Source organism: Girardinichthys multiradiatus, chromosome 17 (assembly GCF_021462225.1).
Source record: "Girardinichthys multiradiatus isolate DD_20200921_A chromosome 17, DD_fGirMul_XY1, whole genome shotgun sequence".
Classification (NCBI taxonomy): Eukaryota; Metazoa; Chordata; class Actinopteri; order Cyprinodontiformes; family Goodeidae; genus Girardinichthys; species Girardinichthys multiradiatus.
The window spans coordinates 1,955,895-1,980,551 of NC_061809.1; the positions used below are offsets into that span (position 1 = coordinate 1,955,895).

At 40.6% G+C, this 24,657-nt stretch overlaps 1 protein-coding gene across 2 annotated transcripts in view; it reads right to left on the reverse strand.

The window, feature by feature from the left end:
- syn3 (synapsin III) overlaps positions 1–24,657 on the reverse strand; it is a 164,901-nt gene that overhangs the window by 82,471 nt on the left and 57,773 nt on the right. For both annotated transcript variants that reach the window (XM_047389546.1, XM_047389547.1), the window contains exons 4-6: positions 21,696–21,787; positions 3,525–3,681; positions 44–133 (exon numbers count right to left, since the gene is read on the reverse strand). In XM_047389546.1, the coding sequence (XP_047245502.1) occupies positions 44–133; positions 3,525–3,681; positions 21,696–21,787 (339 nt within the window). The remainder of the gene's footprint in view (positions 1–43; positions 134–3,524; positions 3,682–21,695; positions 21,788–24,657) is intronic.

Genomic DNA, 24,657 nt, shown 5'->3' on the forward strand with positions numbered 1-24,657 from the left:
TTTTCCTTAGTTTAAATGGGGAAAACCTCCAGAAATTACTCACCATTTGTGTGTGGGTTGGGTAGAAGGTTTGTTCGTTCAGGGGGAATTTCTCCGGACCGAGGGAGTGGTAGAGCTTAATCATTTGAGAAAACTGCAAGGAGAAATACATACGAGGCAACCGTCAATTAATGGAGGACAAAAGGGGTTAGACAGAAGTTACAGCTTTCTGATAGTAATTGCCCCCTTACAAATGTCTTAATTTTTCTTTTATGAAGCATTTAAATATTTTATACCACCAAAAAAATTGTAATATCAGATGAATATAACACAAATTAGTCCAAAGTGCTGTTTCCTCGCAGAAGACCAGCGAACAAGATCGGACGGAGAAAAGAAGCTTAGATGGAAAAGGACCAGAGACAGCCCACCTGATCGACTGCATTAAAAAGAGGATCAACCTGTTTGCCTTAGAAGGACTGCGCTTCAAGATTATGAATCTGATTTAATCTAAAGCCTTTTTATCCAGACAACAGAAGTAAACTTGATCGGTGAACGGCTGATTGCTCTAAGTTTCAGGCTTCTGGAAGTCCTGAGTTAACCTCATTTATGTTTCCGGGTTTCCTTCAACTCTTCAGCCTCTGGAAACTACTGTCTTCGGAGACAAATAACAACAAAGTTTCTGTTTAACCATCAAAGCCTGGAGCATCAGTGCCTGCCACTTAAAGGAAGAAAACTGAAGATTAAGTCGTATTCCCTTCAAGAAACCACTTGCTGTTACCAGAAGAAACATCTCCATCAGGTGCATGGATGAACCTCCGTCTTCAAAGCCTCTCCAAACCCACTAGTTTCAGCATCAGGGAAAGACAGGTTGAGTTCATTGATTTATTTCTATTATTGTAATTATTATGTGTTGCCGAATTGAAGCTGTTACTGACCCCTGCAAAAGCGTTACTAATTAAAGAAAGTATATAAAATTCTAGTTAAATCGTGGACATTCAATTAATTGAGTCACTGTATTTTTGGTTTTTCATTGGTGGTAAAAAGTCTTGTGGCCTGGTTCTAAGAAATTTTAGGAGGTTTTTATCTGTTCCCTTAGCCAAGTTTGTTAAAACAGCCCCCTTGGGGCTCGTGCCGAGCTACTAAAATTAACCTAGCCCATATACCAAGAGCCAGGTGTAAAATTAGGGAACGAGCAGCCGTGAACAAAAGTGACTGTTGAAATGTGAATGACTGCGGTGGGCTACTCAGTCGTCCAGACCTCCAGTTGAAGAAGGGCGAGACTTTTGTATGAAGGCTGTCAGAGGCTAGGCGAGTCATTTCCCGACACCAGCTTAAACAGAACTTTCAGTAAACCTGCTTAGTAAGATCTTTCAGGTTTAGGGAAGTCTGGACCCATTGGATGGAGAGCTGGATTGAGCAATCCCTTTAGACATAGGGAAGTAGGAGGGAAGGGTTAGCTCATCGGACAACGAAAAGTGGCTTTCAGATTATTTCATTAATAAAGTGAAAAAGCTACCCAAACCAATTCTCCTTTATGTAAAAAACGAATTGCCCCTCTTTTTAAATCATAAATTAACTGTAATTAACCATGTTCTTAGGAAGGATTTCAAGTTTACTACTCCATCAAGGCCCGATTAGTCCCAGAACTCTCACTTTAGTAAAACCTGTATGGATCCTGTATAATAACATAAAGTTAAAGTTGGCTAAAAAAATGCACAACAGCCCAATCCCAAACCTAAAGAAATTCTCAAATTGATGAGACACAAAGACCCTCTGAGTGACGGTGGCTCAGGTGGTAAGGGTTCGTCCTGTAGCCGGTGGGTTGCCAGTTTGAACTCCCACTTTGTCCATAACAGTTGTGACCTTGGGCAAGACACTTCACCCGCCTTTCCTGCTGATGCTGGTCAGAGGGCCCGGTGGCAGCCCCACTTCTGCCAGTCTGCCCAAGGCCAGCTGTGTCTACAATGTAGCCTGCAATTGTCAGTATGAATGGGTGGATGACTGATTGTAGTGTAAAGCACTTTGTAGTTCTTGGATGTAATAAAGTGCTAAATGTAAAAAGCGTATTCTACCTTGGGGCTCCAGAAAACCACTATAACAGCCAATATCCACAAAGGAGAAAACATGGAACAGTGTTTAACCTTCCCAGGAGAGACAGGCCTACCAAAAGTACTCCCAATTGTGACTTTTTTTTTTCGGACGGTCACAAAAGAACCTGGAACCACACCTCAAGGAGTGAAGGGGTTCCTTGGCTCAGTTAAGGTAAGTGTTTATTTTTCAGCAATGAGAAAAAGACAGAGCAAACAACCAGAGCCTTGGCATGAGTTCCAAGGCAAAAACCACTACTGACAGAATAAAAAGGCCTATCTTATATTTGTCAAAAAACATCTTTATGTTCCCTAACACTTCAGGGAAAATATTCTGTGGACTGACAGGACAATGCAGCTTTTCAGAAGGTATGCATCCCCATTACATCTGGTGTAAAACTAACAAAACGTTTCATAAAAAGAACATCATAAAGATAGTCAAACATGGTGGTAGTGTGATGATCCAAAGCTGCTTTGCTGCCTCAGGAGTTGGACAACTTCCAGATGGAACCTTAAATTCTGCTCTCCAGCAGAAACAGACCAGTCATACTCAAAATCTCCAAGTTAAACAATTCTGCAAAGAAGATTAGGCCAAGATTCCTTCACAGTGATGTAAAAGACTCATTGTCAGCTATCACACATGCTTAATGGCATATGTGATAGCTGACATATGCCTAAGGTTCTTAGGTTTAGGAGGCAAATTACTTTTCCACATAGGACCAGGTTGTTTTGGATAGCTTTTTCTCCACTAACAATTTAAATCATTTGAACACTGTTTGATAGATCATATTGCAGTCAACACCTGGCACTTGGATAATAAATGCTTTTATTGTTTGGCCATTTCAGAAAATAGGATTGAAACAGTTGGGACCCACCCAGTCAGAGTTGGATCTAACACCCACTGTTCAAACAATGAGCTAAGGCAACCAGGATATTTATAGATCCTTTTTAATTTCATGATTCCTTTAAGGACGAACACCAGAAGGGCCCCAAGCAAGCTTTGGGTTGAGCTTATCCTGACATTGTAATTGCATTGTATGGGGCAGTTCAAGACTCTAGGAATACTAAGCAGTGATTTGACCACTGGGACATATTGCATGCCTCATGAAATACATAACAAGACAATAAAATGGGACACAAAAGTACTTCTACAGACCACATGACAAAGTGTCAGCCCAGGTCAAGCATATTTTAAACTTAAATTGTACCCGGCAAGACTGCATTTATGAAGTCACACAGAGCTAAGCATCTACACGTTTTTCACTGAAGATTTGTGGCTTTTCATTTCTTACAAAGCTACTAATAAGTACAGTGACAAAAACCTCCTGCTCCAGACACAGGTGTTCCAGCTCCGTGTAATGGCCCATATAAATCAGCCTGGAGCAGCTGCTGAGAGAGCAAGTCTGACCATCTTTTGAGGTTAAAGGAGAGTAAAGAGAGCTGTTAAAGGCTGCTTACCACCCAAGGTTTGCTGCAGAAATTGTATATAGAGAAGAGAGAGTTGACGCTCGAGACACCACCAAAGTGCAAGCCGATCACAATGTTCCTGAAGTCCTCGCCGGGAATCATGCTGTAGGCGTGTTGGCGAATCAGGACAAAGTCTGGCTTAAGAGACCTGTAGAAAAACATAAAATGAACCATGAAAGTGTATAGATTGGTCAAATTTGAATGTATTAGCTGAAATGTTTCAGCAATGCTGTGGCAACCTCTGAATATGGGAGCGACTGCTCCAGTAGTCGTCTTGCAATCAGAAGGTTGTGGGTTCAATTCTAGCTTTCTCCTGCCATATGTCAATGTGCCCCTGTGCAAGGCACTTAACCTGAAGTTGCCTACCGATCTGCATATCGGTGTGTTAGTGAGTGCGTTTCAGTTCAGTCCATTTACCTGACCACAGACCTAATCCTTGTTGATGCTGTTATTTTATTGCAATTTTGCAGAATTTTGCACAGTCTGACCCAGGGCTGGATTTGTAGGAACATCCACCTCTGGGATGTTTGGCAAATGTCTTAAATATTGTACAGCCTTCAAATTCTTCGGAAATGACCTTATAACCCTTCCCAGATTGTTGGGCAACAGCAATTGCTTTCTAAGGGGTTTGCTGACATCTTTCCTCATTGGCATTGTGCTGATCATTTTTCTCTAAAATCCTAAGACAGCTCCAAAACTGCACTTAGTTTTCACACTCAGCTGATGTATGTTTTTGTACCCTACAGCTAGGATTCAAACAAATTTAGAACTTGGAACAGACCAGATCATTTATATGTTTAAACCCTAGAGTTGAACATGGGAGTCTTTTGTATATATTGACTGAATTAATGCATCTTAGCATGAAATCATTATCAGAATCACGTGAAACACCTAAGAATTTCATTTTTGTGACCTGACTGCGCTCAGGTCAGAATCTTCCAGCACACTTGCTCTTTTCAAGCTCTGTCAGCTCATTAACACATATGCACTGGGCCGCATGTTATTAGTCATCAGCTATAATAGTTTCTGTCTGTGTCTGGCTGAAGAGGTAAAGAACTTCTCCTCGCGGCACTTAATCTTTTCAGATCATCAATCCTATTAACACAGCCAAATCCTTCCTTTATTGGGAGTAAATCCAAGTAGTCCATCAAGCACCCACAGGCCTCCTTCCAACTGCCTCCCATTTAACAGAACAACATTTGACACAAGTACCTTTTGTATAAACAATTGTTTTCTGCTTTGATGCCATTAAAGAGAAAATTCCTGCCCTACCTTTTTTGATGTACTTTTCTGGCTGAAAAGGTTATGTAATTTCTCGATGGGGATTAGAAGGGATTTTATTGCGGCATCAGATAAATTTACTGGCTGAGCAAAGGTCATGCTGGAGGTCACGTCACTCCCTGTCACTAAACTGAAAGTCCAAGCAAGGACAGCCTTAATCAGAGAAGAACCAGAGAGACACATGATAACTCTGGAGGAGCTGCAGAGATTCTTCAGGTGGAAGAATTTGTTAATAGAATGAGTATGAGTCATACACTCCAAAAATCTAGCTTTTGTGGAAGTATGGCAAAAAGAAAACCACTGTTAAATGAGACCCAGAAGAAGTCATGTTTGCACTGTTCCACAAGGCCTGTAGAGGACACAGCAAGCATGTGGACGAAGGTGCTATGGTCAGATGAGATCAATTTGGCCTTCATCCAAAACACAATGAGTGGCAGAAAAAAACACTGTACATTATCATAATGTTTTATTTACCCTTCTGATTGGCATTGTGATCTGGTCATTTGAACGCATATAATCTGTTGTTCTTAGTTTAAATGTAATTAGGCACACATATTCACACTGAACTGTAATTTCACTACATTCATTTGTTGGTTGTTGGTTTGACTTTTATATGTTTGTTTCCTTTCTTTTGTAGTTTATTAGTTTCCCTTATTTTTTATTTTATTTTTTTACTTACTAGTTTTAGTTGAATGTTACTACCCTATAGAGTTTGTTAATTCAAGTATTTTGCTATTAAATTCTTATTCTTTTGGAGAGAAGTTGTTTGTGTTTAGTCTGTATATGTGTCTGTCCAGGGTGTATCCCGCCTCTCGCCCATAGACTGCTGGAGATAGGCACCAGCTCCCCCGCTACCCACTATGGAATAAGCGGTAGAAAATGACTGACTGTATATGTGTGCAGGGCTTGCTATTTGAGAATGCCAGTGTGTGAATTCACTCCATCTATTGTTCTATAATACCACACCTCACCAGGAGAAATTCATAAAACAGTAACTGACAGAGACTGAGAGCTGTTTAATTCCTGATAATCAGTTGATGCCCTGACTTGGTAAGTTTGATCAAAACTACTTATCTTTGGCACTTCTTAATAGGTATTCATAACCAAACATACCGTTGCACCACAGTATTAAAGATGTTCAAATTAAAGGTATACACTACAACATAAGTGTTTTACTAAGTGCTTTTATTTTGATCTTTTCAGCCTGAAGTGACCTTGTAATGTTGCAGTTAGCTTAGCAATGATAGAATGTTGGAGATAAGTTATGTTTAATTGGTTCCTAAATGATCCAATGTCATTTAATACAGCTTTCATTTTGAGAGACATTCCTGTGGTCATTATTGTGACACTACAGCTAACATAAACAGATGATTATAAGCCATCGACATCCCATCCGTGAATGTCACTGGCAATTAATCAAGCGGATCCTTTCATAGTAAAACATGCCCAGCAGCTCTAGTCTACACTATCCAGTGGTTAAGCAGGCTTGTGTCTTTCTCCTATTGAATATTGTTCTTTTCCTGTGGAACATAACTCAGGACTTGGTGTAGAAGTTCTGTTGTGGTGTTGGGAGGACCAATGATGAAGGACGAGGGTGACAGAGTAATGGTGCTACCAATTGTCAACAATGGGCTGTTACACTGCCTGTGGTATCATTACTTCTTATTATATGGTCTCCAGGTTTGCTGGTTTGTTTTGTTTGATGCCATCTGATGACAATTTGATGCATGATGTTGAATTTAGAGATTGTCTCTCATCCAAACAGGGTCACAATTACACACGCGTATAGACACAACCTACTGACATTTGTTTCAATGTCCCCTAACAACCTGCACCTTGACCACACACTTTTTATAACCATCAATAGGTAATCATCAATAGATTTGTTTTATTAAAATTGGTTGGTTTCCTGACTGGTCCTCATTTTAAACATAACACATACTTTTTAAGTAGTGCTGAGGTTGGGATTTGGGATTGCCATTCAGAAATGTTTATGAAAGCTTTCCAAAACTAACTTTGATGTTTTTAGGGATTGTTGTTCTGTGGAAACCTAAGCTTCTACAATATGACCCAAACTGTCGCCCTCAGATGAAATTGGAAATAATATTCAGCGACAACTCAAAAACAACTAAAGCTGGGGATATACTACACAGCTTTCCCAGTCGTGGCAGATTTTGAAAAGTCTAGGTGTTCAGTCTAACAGGCTTGTTTTTGTGTCCCGACTGAAAAACTGGGGATCACACCCTGCTGGGGGATCACAGACTACAGGATTTTTCAGACCAACTAAAGCCAACTAAGCACATCAAACTCTCATTGAAACTCCCTTGAGGATTTCAAGTAACAAACATATCAGTAGGTGGAGGTAATAGAAGATATTCTCAGATTTCGAACTGTTTATATTTCTGTTCCCCTCCCCCATAAAATGAAAAATATGCAATTTGAAATACTTTGCATTTCACCGACAAGTAAATAGGATTTGGACAGTGTTTATTGTATTTTTTGTTATACTCATGGTGAGAGTTTAGGTTGTTTGGAATGACTTTAAACTTTGTCTGTAATTATCAGTTAAATATTATTTAAGGAAAGTTATCACAAAGCGATTGTAATTAGTTAGATAATAATTTGTTCAGAATTTCTATCTAATTGTTCTGATTGGGTCGGTTCCTCTAACACGCCTGCAGCATCTCGTCTTCACCCCATCTCACACTGACATTTTATTTCTGACTCTCCCTGCCCACTGACTGCAACTACTGCAGACTGATACAGACTTTCCCCACCTGGGAATTTGGGGTTAAATCAGGCAGAAAATCATGTAGTCTGGCCCCAGCTTAAGGGTTAAGCAAAACATAAACTGGAAAATGGTGGAACACCGGCATTACCTGCCACAGTCAGGCCAGTGGACAGATGACCTGTTGACCAAGAATAAGCACAGCTAAAACTTTGACATATTCAAGCATGAACTTGCTGGTGCCCATGTAGATGTCCAGATGCATTCTGGTTAAAAAAAAAAGGTATGCTCACATGAGATCAATATTGAGCTGTTCAGCCACAATGACCAGGAAAATGCTTGGAGGAGTCAAGATGATGCTTTCAAATATAAGAGTGCTGTACCAACTGTCAAGCATGGTGGTGGTACAAATGTAGTGATGGATTGTTTTGCTGCCAGTTGTGCTGGTTCACTGTACAAAGTGAATGACATAATGAAGGCAGATGGTCCCACCAAATTTCCTCAACTTAAAATTTGGTCAACAGCTTGTTTGTTCCAAAAGAACTATGGTGCCAAACATGTGTCACAAATTGCTTTTAGAATGAAAAAACAGGCTAAAATTAAGCTTCTGGATTGGCCCTGACCTCAAGCCTATTTGAAAAATTGAAGTTTATGCTTAACAGCTGGCCCTGTGACTGAAAAACAACCAATTCAAATGGAATATAATATTTCTGATAAGAAGAGTGGTCAAATATCTAGCTAGAGTTATGCCAGGTAAACTTCTGACCAGCTCTATACTGGTACTTGCCTGTACTCACAGCATTGCTAACGGTGCAAGCTAACTAATTAACAAGATATTTTTAAGATACTGACATTGTCAGGATCTGAACTGCTGAACATGCCAGTAACCAGTTTCCTCACTAGGTGTCGCAGGGGTCCTGGAGATCTGGAGGCTGACAGGTGCAGCCTATCTGGTCATCAGCTACGGTGCAATAAAAGGGAGGACTGCCAGCATATCAGCGGCTGACTGTTTTGCCCCAGTGGTATTACAACTGGCTCTCCTCGAATCTTGTACTTCAAGTGTTTTCCATGCCAAGCTCCTTAGTAACATGGTTGCCGGACCATCGTTCCTGTGGTTAAATAAAATAATTAAAACGTTCTTTGTTCCTGAGTGTTCTGTGCATGTGGGTCAAGTCGGCAGTCAAAACAATTATTTTGGTGTTGTTTGGTAATTATGGTTGTTAAATTCATATCTTTACATGCATTAGAAGATGCTAGTAAAGATCATTGTGAAATGTTGCAAAAAATATTTCTATTACCCTCTATGAACTTGAGGTGTAAAGAGGCCACTGTTTGATAAGTACTGTACAACAAACTATTTCTGTTATTTATAAGTTATAATTTTGGTTCTCTTTACTCAAAAAGATTATGAAGAATTGATCCTATGGCCGATGGTTAACCCCAGGACTGACATGTTTATGATTATTAGTGCCAAAGCATGGTTTTGTCAGCATTCCTTTGCCAGGAAGCTTTTTATATTTGGGATAATATGCTGCCTTTTGGTCTCCAGATCCGATTATCATAAAGAATCTCTGACCTTCTAATAAGGTCCAAAGGAATATGTGGGTCAAAGAAAACATTTTTCTTCATAAAGACCCTGTGCTTGTCTCAAAAGCCCATCAGCCTGTCTCACAGTGATAAGACTAATTGTGGTAAAACTCAGCGGGAATGCTACAAATGTCAAACAGTACATACCGAGGATCAGCCCAGGCCTGATACACAATGCTGCATTGTGCTGTACTGGCTCTATCCCGTCATGGCAAAATGCACGTTAGAGAGAAAGATCTGTGCTTTCCTGTTAACAGGGATATGGTAGGCATAACACCAAAATACATGTTAGGTCTCTTTTGAAAGTTCGCGGACTAAATGTTGTAATCTGCCTGTGTTTGGGGTTTTGAGTTTGAGTTCTGTTTACTTCTTCCCTTGCTTTTTTAAGTTCATTCAGATTTGAAGGTTTCTGAAGGTTTTTTAGATTCATTTTGTTGTTTGGGTGTTTGTTACTTCCCTGGATTCCTATGTTAGATGTTTTAGTTTGTATTTTCCTGTAGGTATGTTTCTCCCTGGTTATGTTCTTTGGTAGTCTCATTGTTTAGTTATATCTGTTCACTTAGATGTTTTCTGTTACCTCCCTAGACTCCCTGCTCATCAGTGTGAATTAGCCAACCTCCCTCAGTTGCCTTCACTCTCTCTCTTCCTCCAGCTGTTTCTGATTACCCTCTGATTAGCTCCCTTGGTTCATTGATCCATTCTCCACGCTCCCTCAGTATTTATACTCTCTTGTTGTCATTGTTCTTCACTGGTTCCTCCTGTATACTATCCTGACGACTACCCGCTCCATTTCCGTTACCCAGTCCATGCAAGTTTTTTCCTGTTCATTATTATTAAAAAAGGCTCTCAACTCACCATGGTGCTTCCTGGACCTGCGTTGTTCTGCACATTTGTCTGAGCAGAACACAGCATTATATCAAAATAAAGGGGGAATTCTTAGATGAAAATATTATTACCACTTGCAAATGTTTTATTGTTGCAAAAAAGAGACTTACAAATGTAAGTTTGCTTGTATTTGCTTTAATTTTATTCAGATCTTTTACATTTGGTAAGATGATCTTCCATAACAAGTGAAATAAATGCATTAAAAATGCAATTTTCAAGCATTTTCTTTAACTGGATAAAATAGTTTGGAAAATTGGGGTTAAATGTTGACTATATTGCCATGTATGTTGGGTTATCAAAATAAAAGTTACATATGGGTCTAGATATAAGATAATGAGGCTCGTTTTTTGTGGAACATCTAGTACTGCGTGCCACCTTTGATCCTCGTGTTTTACATAATGTATGTTTATTAAGACAATGGGTGTAGAATTCTAAGTGTTCTACTGCAACAGGGCAGGGTATGTCGGATTTGCTGTGATATCAATATCTTGTTTTTTCTTTTATATTAAATGAATAACTGTTCATCAGGTTCAGTAGTCTATATAGTCCTAAAGGGCTCAAATAGTTGTTATCTAAATTAATCAGAAAAGTAGGTGGGGCTGCCACTCAGTTGAAGCCACTCTAAGCATTCAGCATGGACAGTAGAGTGAATATTCAACAATGCAGACAGAGTGAATGCATAGCGCACCAATAGATTAGATTGGATCAAATGCTTTAACATATAAGTTGCATTGCATAGTTTTCGTACCAGTGACATATTTTTGTGTAGCACAATTGAGGACAAAATTCATACACCACTCCTCATCTTAATTCACCCCACAGATTTTCAGTAGGATTCAAGTCAGAGTTTGTGCAGGACAGTCAGTAATGTTGACATTGGTCTTCCAGAGGTAATCCTTCACCAGCAGTGACGTGTGTTTTGGGTCAAAGTCTTGTTAGAGGACAAAGGGATGACTCAGACCCAGATTTATTTCTAAATGTTTTTTTCATAATTCCTTCAATGTTGACAAGGTTCCTAGTTCCAGATTACCTAAAGCCACTACCATGTTTCACTGTAAAAATTGTATTCTTTAGGTTATAGGCCTTTCCCCTCTTTCTCTACATATATGAGCACTGTCTCTAATGCCAAAGAGCTCAGTTTGCATTATGTCATGTATTAAGGGATTGGGAAGCTGTCCTATTTCACTTATGCCTTCCACTTGTGAACAATTGTCCTCTCTCTGTAGAACAACTTACTTCAAATTGTTTGATAATGTTGAGACCTCAGCCATAGGTTACAACATGGATGAACATGGACTGTACATAATCAAAGGCGAGTATGAAATTTTATGGAACTTTTAAAATTAATGACATTAAGCTGCTTCCAGCTGAGCCCAGGAAGAGGAGGAGTCATAGCTGGACTTTCCATGAAGTCATTCAGTCTGAAACAAAAGCGTTGTGTTCCAACATGACGGCCTTTTCCACGTGGATCGCAGGCAAGAACTGGACAGGAGAGGCATAGCGCTTGTATTTGAATGTCGTCTTGTACCTGAAGGTCTTTATACTCGTGGACAAGTATGAGAATACTATTTTCAAAAATTCTTGGATCCAAAAGTGACTATGATCAGGCGGCCGAGTCCCCGCCGCTCCTGTGCAGTAAAGTTAAATAATGATCTGCTGTTCAAGTGCCCTGCATTCATTCATAAAAGGGTGTAATTAAGACAAGCTTGATTTCTTTTTTTGAGGCCTACAGAAAGACCCTATCCCTAATTGAAGTGGTTCTCCCCACGACCTTGAGGAAAGGTATCATCACCACAGTTCAGCTGGCTGAATACAGCTGCCCCTTCCCCACAGCTGCGGAGAGTAGCTGCAACGCTAGTCCCTTTGTTAATCCCCACACGAGGCCGAGTTAATTGAAGATCGGCCATTACACACCTTCAACGCTTATGCATTTTGATCCTTGTATTAATGGTATTTTAAGGTACATGTTTGACTTTACGGAAGCTATAGGCTTTCCTTTGTTAGCTGAAACCACAAATGGCTAACGTCAGTCAAGTTAGGGGTAACACATGACTCCCCGCCAACTTATGAGTCCGTAGGCTTCCTCGTCACCAGGTGAGGGCAATTAAGAATCATTTAATAAGGAAAGGTTGTTAGCTTTCAGTCTAGGAAATAATATCTCCCTAAATATTATTTAACTAAATGTGATAGCTAATAAAACACCATAAGGAACAATTTATCCAGAAAGGCTGTTGGTTCTTATTCAAAGTAATATTTCCTTAAATAATATTTAATATTTCCCTAATCTTTCAATAAGTATTATTTTACTAAATAAAGGCAGCTAATTAAACACCACTGAGAATTAGTCATCCAGATGTCCATCCTATGAGAGTTCTTGTCTAAAAATAGTCTAAGCGACTTCTCTATAAAACCTGGAACTCAAAAAATCAACTTCCAGGACCTGAGGGGATATAGAACTCCACCAGCAAGCCAAGCACACGTCCTTCCAGGGGATACCCCCTTCATTAAGCCAAATTCTAGGCTTTGCAATGGTTTCAGGGGATGTCCTTTCACAAAGACAACCTAGTGACTCATTTTCTACAGACACTTCGCTGCAAAACTAGTTTTTGTCTCAAGTTCTACTAATATCCTGAAGTTTACAGATGCTCTGTTGAGTTATGTGAGTGTCAAGGGGGAAAGTGACCTGTCTGACTGTTTGGCCAGACATCCAGAACTGTCTCACCAGCTTAAAGGATCTTAAGACTGATCTCATAAACTATCCAGACTTGTTCAACTAGCCTACCTTAGGGTGTATTTACACCAGGAAAATACTTTGGTCCAGACCAAAAGCAGATTTTATTTTTTTTTCCTTTAGTGCGGTTCGCGTTCCCATTGTACTTTTTGCAAGTGAACAGTAACTTCTAAACAATGCCATGCAACTGACAATCATTGCTCCTATGATGGGGTCGGGACAGAGCACAGACCGGGAAAGGGAGGAAAATAACTGTGGTAGTTCTGCAAGCAGAACCCTCTGTTTTGCATATGTGTGCCATTATTACAGCTGCAACATCATTGTGAGGATTAAGAGCAGTCAGTCATTTTTTACCACTTATTCCTTTGAACTGTGGGAGGAAGCTGGAGTACCCAGTGAGAACCCACGCATGCACAGGGAGAACATGCAAACTCCATGCAGAAAAACCCCCAGTTGGGAATTGAACCCAGAACTTTCTTGCTCCAAGGCAACAGTGCTACCAACTGCGCCACCATCCCAGCTAATTTAAACCAGATTTTGTGATGTGCTATCTATAATTTTGAAATCCTGTTGGGGAATGCACGTTGCAAGTTGAAAAGAGACGCTGTGCACTGCACCGAGCTAAAAAAAAACGCAGTCAACAGTGTTGCTTAGCAGGTAAGATTTCAGTATAACTTTCTCTGCTACGGTGGCTTGTTAAGTCCAAATAGATGCAACAGTGTTGGTAGTTGGGTCAGATCGAGGCCAGTTTGTATTCACACCAGAAGCGAACAGCACCAGAGTATGTAAGGAAGGTGACTGAGACCACCTCAAAAGGTAGGTCTATGTCTGGTTGTTTGGGCTGGACCAGGGTTCACTTGAGTGTATTCACACCTGCACAAAAGGTCTGCACCAAGGGAGGGAATGAGCTCTGGTCCATTTAAAATGGACCAAAAGTGGTATCTGTGAATACACCCTTAGTTTTGCCTTAGTCCATGCCACCTCAACCCACCCAGTTTCTTTTTCTTAAGATATTTCAAGGAGCTAGCCTTTGGAAAGGGTTGTGTTATGTTGATTTGAATATTCATATTGATTTTTAACTGTAGGTTACTTTTCTGTTTTCTTCTTATTTTCTCAACCGTTGCCAGGATCGGGGTCCTTTCTGCTCCATTACCGCAATGCACCTTGTATGCGCGAAGCTAATCTTTAAGAGAGAGCTGGTGTCGGCTGGCACGACCGCGTATTTCTGACCGTCGGCTCACTTAACCGCAGTTTTCTTCTGTACAAGCCCTGCAGTTCGAGCGGCCACTTTAGTCAGCGCTAACCAATAGGAAAACGTCTTATATCGTTCATCTTTAGGCCCCACCCAGGATGTTCATGTTTCCAGCACTCAAAATTTGTTGAGTTCAACCAAAAACAGAGAGCGTCAAAACCAAAAGAGCGAGAGTTGTAATCAAAGATTTTTGATATGCGCAAATAAAAGTTTATGTTTTGCGAATAATTGTTTTCTCTTCATGAAAAAATATGAGCCATTTTAATCAAAAACGTTTTTTCAAACAATTTTTTTCTCCCAAAATAAAATATTCCAAAAAAAAAAAAAAAACTCTGAAAGTTTTGATCACAACTTAATATTTTTTGATTGAGATTGTTTTTTTTTTGATTGAAAATTCCAAAAGTTTTGACCACAATTTCTTTTTTTGATTGAGATTAGTTTTTTGTTTGATTGAATAATATTGAGACAAATTTACCTCCATAGCTCTGAGGCTTTTCATAGTTTGGCTGCTGTTATCTGTTGTTCGGCCAGATCAGCAATCCCACTGAGCAGAGAAGCTTGATGGAGCTTTTAGCAGCAAGCGCCACAGAAGCCTAAGGGCTGACTGCAGAATTTCATCTGGGAAAAACTTGCCACAACTACTGTACTTTGTGGCATACTGTTCTGCTGCACTCAACATGCCATGCTGCATGTTAAGTATATTGATATGGCCAGTTTCAGAAACAGGTATTTGGACGTGTCCAGTCATCTTCATATTCCACAGGTAGACCGGGCTATGTTTTAAATGATCCACCAAAGAAACATTATTTTATCGTAAAATGTATGACAATAAAATAAATGAATTAAATTTTAAAACTAATTGTTAAATGCAATCAAAAGCCAGTAGTGGCCACTAGATTGATTACTGCATTGCCTTAAAAAAGCATTAATTCCCTTCAAACCCTTCAGACTCCTGCATAATGGTGAAGTTTGTGTACGACATAAGCATCATCGGGTTGATCAGCGACAGCAACGAGTCAGCACACAGAGCAATGATTCAGAACATGGTTAGCTGGTGCTCTGAGAACAACCTGTCTCTGAATACAAGAAAGTCCAAGAAGCTGGTCAACTACAGGAAGCTCTAGGCTGAAGACGACACTCCGATTTTCATCAATGGAGAAAACGTGTCTGACATCAGGTTCTTAGGAGTACACATGTCCGAGGAGCTCACATGTACCATTAACACCTCTGTCCCAGTGAAGAAGGCGCAGCAACGCTGTTCTTCCTGAGGATGCCGAAAAAGGCTGGACTGCCACAGGAGATGCTGGTAACTCTACTTTTGAGAGCATTTTAACATACTGCATCTCCCCATGGTTCCTCAGCTGTTCTGCAGCTGACAGAAAGGCCCTTCAGCAGGTCATCTCCAGCGCAAAGCTGGTTGGTGAACTGAGCTCCCAACACTAAAGGACATTTATGACACAGACTTCCTGAGGAAAACAACCAACATCTGCATAGACCCCACACATCAACCACCTATTTAAACTGCTGGTGTCCAACAGGAGGTACAGAGCCCTCCACACATGCACAAACAAACTCAAAAACAGATTTTTCCCATAGCTGTGGCTGTTCTGAACAAACACACACATAGATAAACTGCAAGAATCAACTCGCTCCTACTTTGCACATTCTGTCTCCCATTATATTATTATGCTGCATTCTGTTGGCACTGTGTATAAACTGTGAATATAATCACCCTGTTTCGCCTTTTGCTCATTCTTCGACACTAATTCTACACAATCCTGTTCCCCACCCATTCCCATTAGTGCTGTTGAACTGTTGGAACTTTTAGATTTTTATATTGTGTTTTTTCCAATTTTTTACTTGCTTATTACTTCTTCACTCAAGAGTGCTCAATACTTCATAAACTCCTCTTAACCCTTCTATAACTACTGCAACTATAACTACTCTCAACCAAAAATTTCTGCCCATTCTTATTTGCAAAATAACTCAAGCTTAGTCACATTGGAGAGGTTCACAGAAGCGCTGGACTTTGGACTTGAAGAATGGTCCGTTGTTTAGCTCCATGTATCTTCCCATCAACTCTCAGCAGCTTCCCTGTCCCTGCTGATTAAAAGTATCCCCACAGCATGATGTGCCACCATTATGTTTCCCAGTGGGGAAGGTTTTGTATACAGACCATAATGTAAAATTTTGGTTTTATCTAAGCTGAGCCTGTTGCTCCACATCTGCTTTGTTCCAAACATTGCTTATGTCAAACTGTCGATCATTGTCCTGCTGCATAACCCAAATGTGATTGACCTTGAGCTCACAAACAGATGTTCATACATTTTCCCTAAAAATGTTGTGTGAGAGAGCAGAATTTATGGCTACATCAATAACACCAGGTCACCCAGGTCTTGAAGGAGCAAAACAGATCTTGGCCATGACACTACCACCACTATGTTTGACTGTAGGATGTTAATTTCTTTTGTTTTCCCAAAAGTTTCCAAAGGTCTTGGGGTCATCAATATGTTTTTGACAATGACACAGGTCATTGTGTTATTTTTGCTCAGCAGCGGTTTTGGCCTACATGAATTAATTTCATTCAGTCTTTTTTATTGTTAAATGATAAACACTGACCTTAACTTAGGCAAGTGAGGCCTGCAGAGCTTTAGATGTTTTGGGGTTTTTTTTGGACCTCCTGGATGAGTCATTGATGTGCTGTTGGAGTATTCTTAGTAGACTCCTGGGAAGGTTCCCCACCATTCCATGTTTTTTCAGTTTATGGATAGGGGCTCTAAGTGTGCTTCGCTGGAGTCCCAAAGCCTTAGAAATGTCTTTGTAACCCTTTCCAGATCGATAGAAGACACTGACTTTGTTTCTCGTCTGTTCTTACATTTCTTTACACTGGGGTAAAATATGTTGCTTTCTGAGTTCATTAAGCCTAATTAATGTTGCCAGACAGGTTCTGCTTCAGAGATTTTTTTTTTATTCTACTCAGGGTGTAATCTTGCCTGGGTCTCTAGTGACAATGAAACAAAAAAATGTGGTACCTCACAGTTATTTTATGATATGACAAGGGGGAAAATTTTATTATTACTTCAGTCCATGTTAATCTGGATAGCTTTTTCCCCTTAAGATGTCAGCTTGGTCATGTTTATTCCTTCTTTACAGAACAATGAGTGGTTACTTTCCACCCTTGTTACTCCTTAATGTATTATGACAGAGCATTAACATTTTTTACGATGCATAGCACATGGACAAGTGTGAGAGAAATCTAACTGTACAAATCTCAGTGAAACCACAGAACTGTGAGAACATGAGCTGCTTCATGGGGCCAGCACAGGGCAGCCTGTCTGCACTTAGAGGTCAAAGGTCCCACTGGCCAGGAGACATGTGGAAAAGTAGGTGCCTGTTTTAAATAAAAAAGAAACCATGTTTGCGTGTGGGTGTGTGTGCAATCCTAGCATGATCACATGTGCAGAGACTCAACCAAACCTCAATCACATGGCGTGTGCTTAATATGTGCCTTGGAAGCTGGTGTTTATGCATTCCTCTGGTGCAGAATTAAACACACGGCTGTCACAGACATAATTAGTGCATAATCTATGAAATGGGAAGGTTCTAAAAGGTTTGCAGAGTTTTTGCCAGTTCTTGTATCCAAACAATTCCCTTGTGTTCTATTCTGGGAGGAAACACTGTTACTTAACGGAAACAAAGCAACTTCTAGAAGTTGAACTTCTGACTTTATAGCTGTGGGACCACTACTCATTATTAGTCATGACCCACCGGGACCGGTTCCTTGAATTGACCATTATTCTATTTGTAGACAAGTTCAGAGTCCTAACTGGTAATCAAAATACTTTTGGAGTGAATGTCTGTGTTTGTGAACAAGGCAGCAGTCACACCACCTAAATCCAATTTGGCTGTTCTATCGTTCCAGCGACATCACCAAAATTATTCCACACACAATTACATCAGTGTTGGGGCTAAAAACAGGTTGCACATTGTTTTGTCCACTGCTTTAGTACCCCTGGCTGACAATACTTCTCAGGACATGGTCAAGCCTTGTCCTGTAACTGGGTGGTTTCAAGGACGAGATCCAAGGTTTAATAGAATATTTGTCAAGGAGGCTAAAATTATCCCACTGAGGCAATCTCCTATAATGGCAAATGGCAGTTTAGCAGTAGTAAGATTACTTTACCTTCAATATTTTGATTCATTATTCTGGAGATATAATGTGTTGCAAACATATTAAGAACTCTTGAGGTTTATTACTTATCCCTTGCCATCCCTTTGCATCTGTGCGATTTTAGCCAATACTGCTTCATCTCATCTCTTTATGTTTTCCCACCTCACCTACAGGTTGTTGCCAATCAACCTTATGTTCCTCATTTCAGCTGAAATGCCTCTTACTATTATCAGTACCGTGCCAAATCCTTCCATTTGTTCGGCCTGCCAGAACAAATATTTGTGTTCCTGCATCTCTAGTGTTTTTTATAAGTTTAATCTTTATTAAATTAAGCATGTACAATTCTCCATGATTCTGTCACCCTCAATTCCTTGCACGTTAGTTCCCAACCACCACCACTGATCATGTCACTAAACTTTCATGGGCTTAAAATGGCATTTGGTATAACTGTACTTTTGCTTCGGCGCCTCGTTTAGTGGGAGATAAATTAGCAACAATGTATCTGCCTTAGGAGCCCTGGGGTTGAAGTTTATGCATTTGGCCAATGCTAGTTTTAAGGAGCCATGACATATAAACTCAGAAATGCTTTCTCCAGTGAAAACTACAATTGTCTTACCATCTTCTTCTATGTCCATCTTTCTTTGTTCTCACATTGCCACCAATGACTCAAATAGATGGTTCTAAGTCAGATTTATTGCTGCCTTGGGGTGGATGTGCCAGTGGCTCCCTGATTGGGTGCCTACTGGGGTCAGCTAGGGAGCTGGCTCTCTGGGAGAGCAATATTTCCCCCAGTCCTTCATTCCTCATCCCTGCACACCTCCTTCTGCCCGGTCCATTACACCACTTATGTAGGGATTTGGAGTGCGGGTGCGTTATTGGGGTGCAGGGAGGGTGGCCGGGCGGATCTGACTTGGTTGTCCCAAGGCTGGCATTGTGGCAGGGATGCTCGGAGCGGGGGCTGTGTGCAGGGGCTCGCGCTGTGTGGATGTGTCTTCATTGGCTTTTCGGGGCTGGAGCTCCCTTATTGGGGTGTGACCCTGTGGGGAGGTGATATATATATATACAGGGGTTGGACAATGAAACTGAAACACCTGGTTTTAGACCACAATAATTTATTAGTATGGTGTAGGGCCTCCTTTTGCGGCCAATACAGCGTCAATTCGTCTTGGGAATGACATATACAAGTCCTGCACAGTGGTCAGAGGGATTTTAAGCCATTCTTCTTGCAGGATAGAGGCCAGGTCACTACGTGATCCTGGTGGAGGAAAACGTTTCCTGACTCGCTCCTCCAAAACACCCCAAAGTGGCTCAATGATATTTAGATCTAGTGACTGTGCAGGCCATGGGAGATGTTCAACTTCACTTTCATGTTCATCAAACCAATCTTTCACCAGTCTTGCTGTGTGTATTGGTGCGTTGTCATCCTGATACGGCACCGCCTTCAGGATACAATGTTTGAACCATTGGATGCACATGGTCCTCAAGAATGGTTCGGTAGTCCTTGGCAGTGATGCGCCCATCTAGCACAAGTATTGGGACAAGGGAATGCCATGATATGGCAGCCCAAACCATCACTGATCCACCCCCATGCTTCACTCTGGGCATGCGACAGTCTGGGTGGTACGCTTCTTTGGGGCTTCTCCACACCGTAACTCTCCCGAATGTGGGGAAAACAGTAAAGGTGGACTCATCAGAGAACAATACATGTTTCACATTGTCCACAGCCCAATATTTGCGCTCCGTGCACCATTGAAACCGACGTTTGGCATTGGCATGAGTGACCAAAGGTTTGGCTATAGCAGCCCGGCCGTGTATATTGACCCTGTGGAGCTCCTGACGGACAGTTCTGGTGGAAACAGGAGAGTTGAGGTGCACATTTAATTCTGCCATGATTTGGGCAGCTGTGGTTTTATGTTTTTTGGATACAATCCGGGTTAGCACCCGAACATCCCTTTCGGACAGCTTCCTCTTGCGTCCACAGTTAATCCTGTTGGATGTGGTTCATCCTTCTTGGTGGTATGCTGACATTACCCTGGATACCGTGGCTCTTGATACATCACAAAGACCTGCTGTCTTGGTCACAGATGCGCCAGCAAGACGTGCACCAACAATTTGTCCTCTTTTGAACTCTGGTATGTCACCCATAATGTTGTGTGCATTTCAATATTTTGAGCAAAATTGTGCTCTTACCCTGCTAATTGAACCTTCACACTCTGCTCTTACTGGTGCAATGTGCAATCAATGAAGACTGGCTACCAGGCTGGTCCAATTTAGCCATGAAACCTCCCACACTAAAATGACAGGTGTTTCAGTTTCATTGTCCAACCCCTGTATGTCTCAAGTGGAGCATTATAGTGAAAGCTGTAATGCTCCTCTTACAAAAGTAAATGTGTTGGGTTGACTTCTTCTTGGCACTCCGACAACAATGAGTGCTACTCTGCCGGACAGAGTAGTACTGAAATAAATGCAAAGATAATATTTTTTACTAGTTTAAGAAAAGGATGGTTGGCACAGTCTAAATTGCTTTAACAGGGACTATAGAACGAAAACAAGTAGGGACAGTGTCTACTTTGAAATATTTAGGATTTTTTAATAGATAACAGTTTGTGTTTTGAAATGTGCAGTATCAGCAACTTTAATGTTATGATGCATGTTATTTGGTTATGGTTAATGCTAGAAAATCAGGAAAACATGTAATTGCAATATTATTGCTAAATATTGCGATGGCAAGATCAAGTCCAATTTATCTGTTAACTGTTCTTTTTTTTCTCTTTTCACAATGTCCCAACCACTCTTTGCGAGCTTTAGAATCTTGACCACTAAAAATATCCATCAAGCATGAGCATGGAAGGCAGTGAAAATATATCCTAAATTATTATTGGCATGTGTATCCTACAAAACATTGCATCCAAGCAGACCGTTTGCAATTGCAATATTGCAAACACTGATATTGCAGTAAAGACTGCAATTTGAAATACTGTGAAGCATTAGTTTAGATCAAGAAATGCTCAAGTGAAATTCACAATGGCAGGAACATGACGTAATTTTTCCTACCAGCATCAGTGATTTCTTACTTCACTAAAAAAAGCAGTCTCTTTCTATACTCAGCTTCATGTATCCTGCTGCTATTGCTTCCTGGCTACAGGCCATTCCTTGCTGTTTAAGTTGTCATCTAATTACCGAGCTTAAATATTTAGTGCCTTGCCTAAATACAGTAAAGGAAGGAATTGTGTTCTCAGATATTTGACAAATGCATCTGTCAAGTGGGGTTTGTTTTTAATCTAGGCTCTAGTTTTTGTCTGCGCCCAACAGCTGCAGTAAAGGCTTTTATGACCTAAACACAACCATTTGCAAAGTTTAATTAGATTAAATATATCGGCTATATAAGACACAATGAGGTATTGGGTAACAAAGAGGTTGTATTTGGAGCTTTAAAACAGCAAATATAATCAGTGGAATAGGCAATCTGTTTTTTGGCTTTTCCTGACAAAATCGCATCATCTCTTTAATTACCTCAAATAACTCACCTGACAACTTTGGAGCCCCCTTTGTTGACCTGCATGTCCACCATACAGCCTGAGTTGACGTAAGAAGCCAGATTGATCTCTGAGAACTCCGCCTGGGAAACAGAAAAGCAAAACCCCAGTTTAGGTTTTATAGCAACATGCAGCATGAGGTCACATTTAGGTGCCACAGCTGAACTCCTTGACTCAATGTTGCTATTGCTCTTGGCTTGCTGACAGCAATACATTTATATAACATTGAAGTAAATTGCTTTTGTACGTCATTGTGCCTTTTTTAATTTGCAAAGACCAGAGCAGAAGACGAGATTTGGAGAGACAGAGCGAGCTGGTCAGAGAAGGCAAATTGAGTTATCCCCAGTCTCTGGCCTCCAGGACAGTGAGGGCCTTGTGAAAGGCTGTAGCTTGGCTACTTAATGACTCAGTCAAAAGGAGGGGACAACAACTCCACTTCTGGGAAAGGAATCTCAGGATGCGTGGGACCAAAAAGCAAAAAGAAGCATTTCAAAATTCCAAAAAAGATTAAAAAAGCTTGAGACATGTTAAGGTTTTTTGTTTTCAAAAAAGTCTCTCCAAAAATACAAGTTTAACATACATGCAGGAAGCTATGACCAGTAATCTGATGTACCAGCCTAAATTTACAGATATTCTCCAAACATGATCTCAGCAAAAATCTCAAAGTTACAAAAGCTCGATGTGTCTGAAACTTGGCAATTTCCAAAAGTCATGTCATTTGGAACATTCAAGACACATTGGATAAGTCCTGCTATTCAATTAAGTTAAACTATTTTTTTTTTTTTTTTTTACAGAGCGCCAATTCACAACAAATTATTGAACAGCACAGTACACACACAAAATGAGTTCACACAATTTCTTAAAATACAAAAATGTATTAACAAAAATCAACTTAAAGTCCAACATATTTTAATCAACAAACTCTTTACTTTGCTAAAACAACCCAACTAAACTACCAAGCAGAATTAAAGAATAAACACTAATGGCTATGTACAATATAAACAAGTGAATCAATGATGGTTGAAAACCATGACCAAAAGAGTGATGCAACATTAGCATGCAATGTTTATGTTTGAGAACCAAGGATTATCTTGAAGAATCTGGAAATGAAGTTAAGTTAGTCTTGGAACCAACTTGGGCAACAATCAGCAACGTTTAGACAACCATTCACAATGCAAGATCAGATAAAATATAATTTTATTAAAATAAGGTTTTAAAGAATGATCTGCTGAATAAAACCAACCTTCTGGATGACTAATTCTCAACGGTGTTTAATTAGCTGCCTTTATTTATTAAAATAATATTTAAAGAAATTTTATTAAGGAAATATTGAAATAATATTTAAGGAAATATTATTTTCAATAAGAACCAAACCTGTCTGGATAAATGGGGCTTAATGGTGTTTGATTAGCTGCCTTCATCTAGTACAAATATTATTAAGGAAATTTTAAAATGATATTTGAGAAAATATTACTTTGAATGAGGACCAACAACCTTTCAGGGTAAATGATCTGTAGCTGGCTCATGAGGTGGGCAAGCCCGTGCTCTGAGTTGTTAGCGGTTGGAGCTAACAAAAGAAGCTCATAGTTGTTATCAGAATCAAACATGTACCTTTAAAATGACACGGTGTGCTATGGCCGATCTGTGTTTAAAAACTACACTTTAAATAAAGTTTGTCTTAAATTAAAAAAATAAAAAAACACATCATTAGCTGAGTTTCTCAACACAAATAAAACAAATGTCATTAAGTGAACTAAACTTCTCTGCCCAAACACTACCTTTTACGTGAACTGTGGTGAGGAGAAGTTGTCCTGGGTGTTGAGGAAACATCCAAGTTTTGGTAAACCAAAGGTGTTAGCTTGCAGCTAATCTCCGTAACTGTGGGGAATGGCTTTTAGCCGGCCCGGCCAAACTGTACGACAAAGGCTCGTTCGGCCCCTTGGGTGGCTGCGATGCGGCGGGGTAGCTCTCGCTACGTAGACGTGCACACAGGAAGGTGTGTGATGCGTTCCTGGCCTTCTTTTCCAGGCCGTGGAAGGTCTGTTCCTGGCTTTGCTGGAAGTAGGTTACTGTGATTTATTTTGAAAATTCCAGAAAAGACCAAACTGGCCTTTAAATGTTGTTATCAATGGCTGGACCCAACACAAACAAACAAAAAGTGTAAATGCAGAAATACACAGACAATTTAAATCCAACTAAAACGACCCCCGGCGCATGTCAAGGGGCATCAAGTGCATCACAGACTACAACACCAGGGATGCACAATGCCCAAGGGACTCCTCTTTGCCAGAGATGTACTCAACAGGTTCTATGCCCACCTTGAGGGCATTCTTTTCTCTATGTATTCTCTCTGGGCTCCGCTCTGAGCAAACATGGGATATCTTATACTGCTATGCAGATGATAGTCAGTCTTATATCTCTTTAAAGGAATATTGCAGTTAACTCCATCCAAGCACAACTGGAATGCTTTAACAGCATCAGAGCCAAGATGTCAGTGAACCTTATGAGCTTAAATGAAAAGAAAACATAAGTTTTTTCTATTTAACCAAGCAGCATATCTGATGGTTCCACAATTAACCTTCATCCTAACATGCCTTACACAAAAGTCCTGTTACAAAGTTTGTTCGTTCGTCGTCTTCCGCTTATCCAGGACCGGGTCGCGGGGGCAGCAGACTCAGCAGAGACGCCCAGACGTCCCTCTCTCCAGACACCTCCTCCAGTTCCTCCAGGGGGAGCCCAAGGCGTTCCCAGGCCAGCCGAGAGACATAGTCCTTCCAGCGTGTCCTGGGCTGTCCCCTGGGCCTCCTCCCGGTGGGACGTACCTGGAACACCTCCAGAGGAAGGCGTCCAGGAGGCATCCGGTATAGATGCCCGAGCCACCTCAACTGGCTCCTCTCGTTGTGGAGGAGCAGCGGCTCTACTCCGAGCCCCTACCGGATGGCCGAGCTCCTCA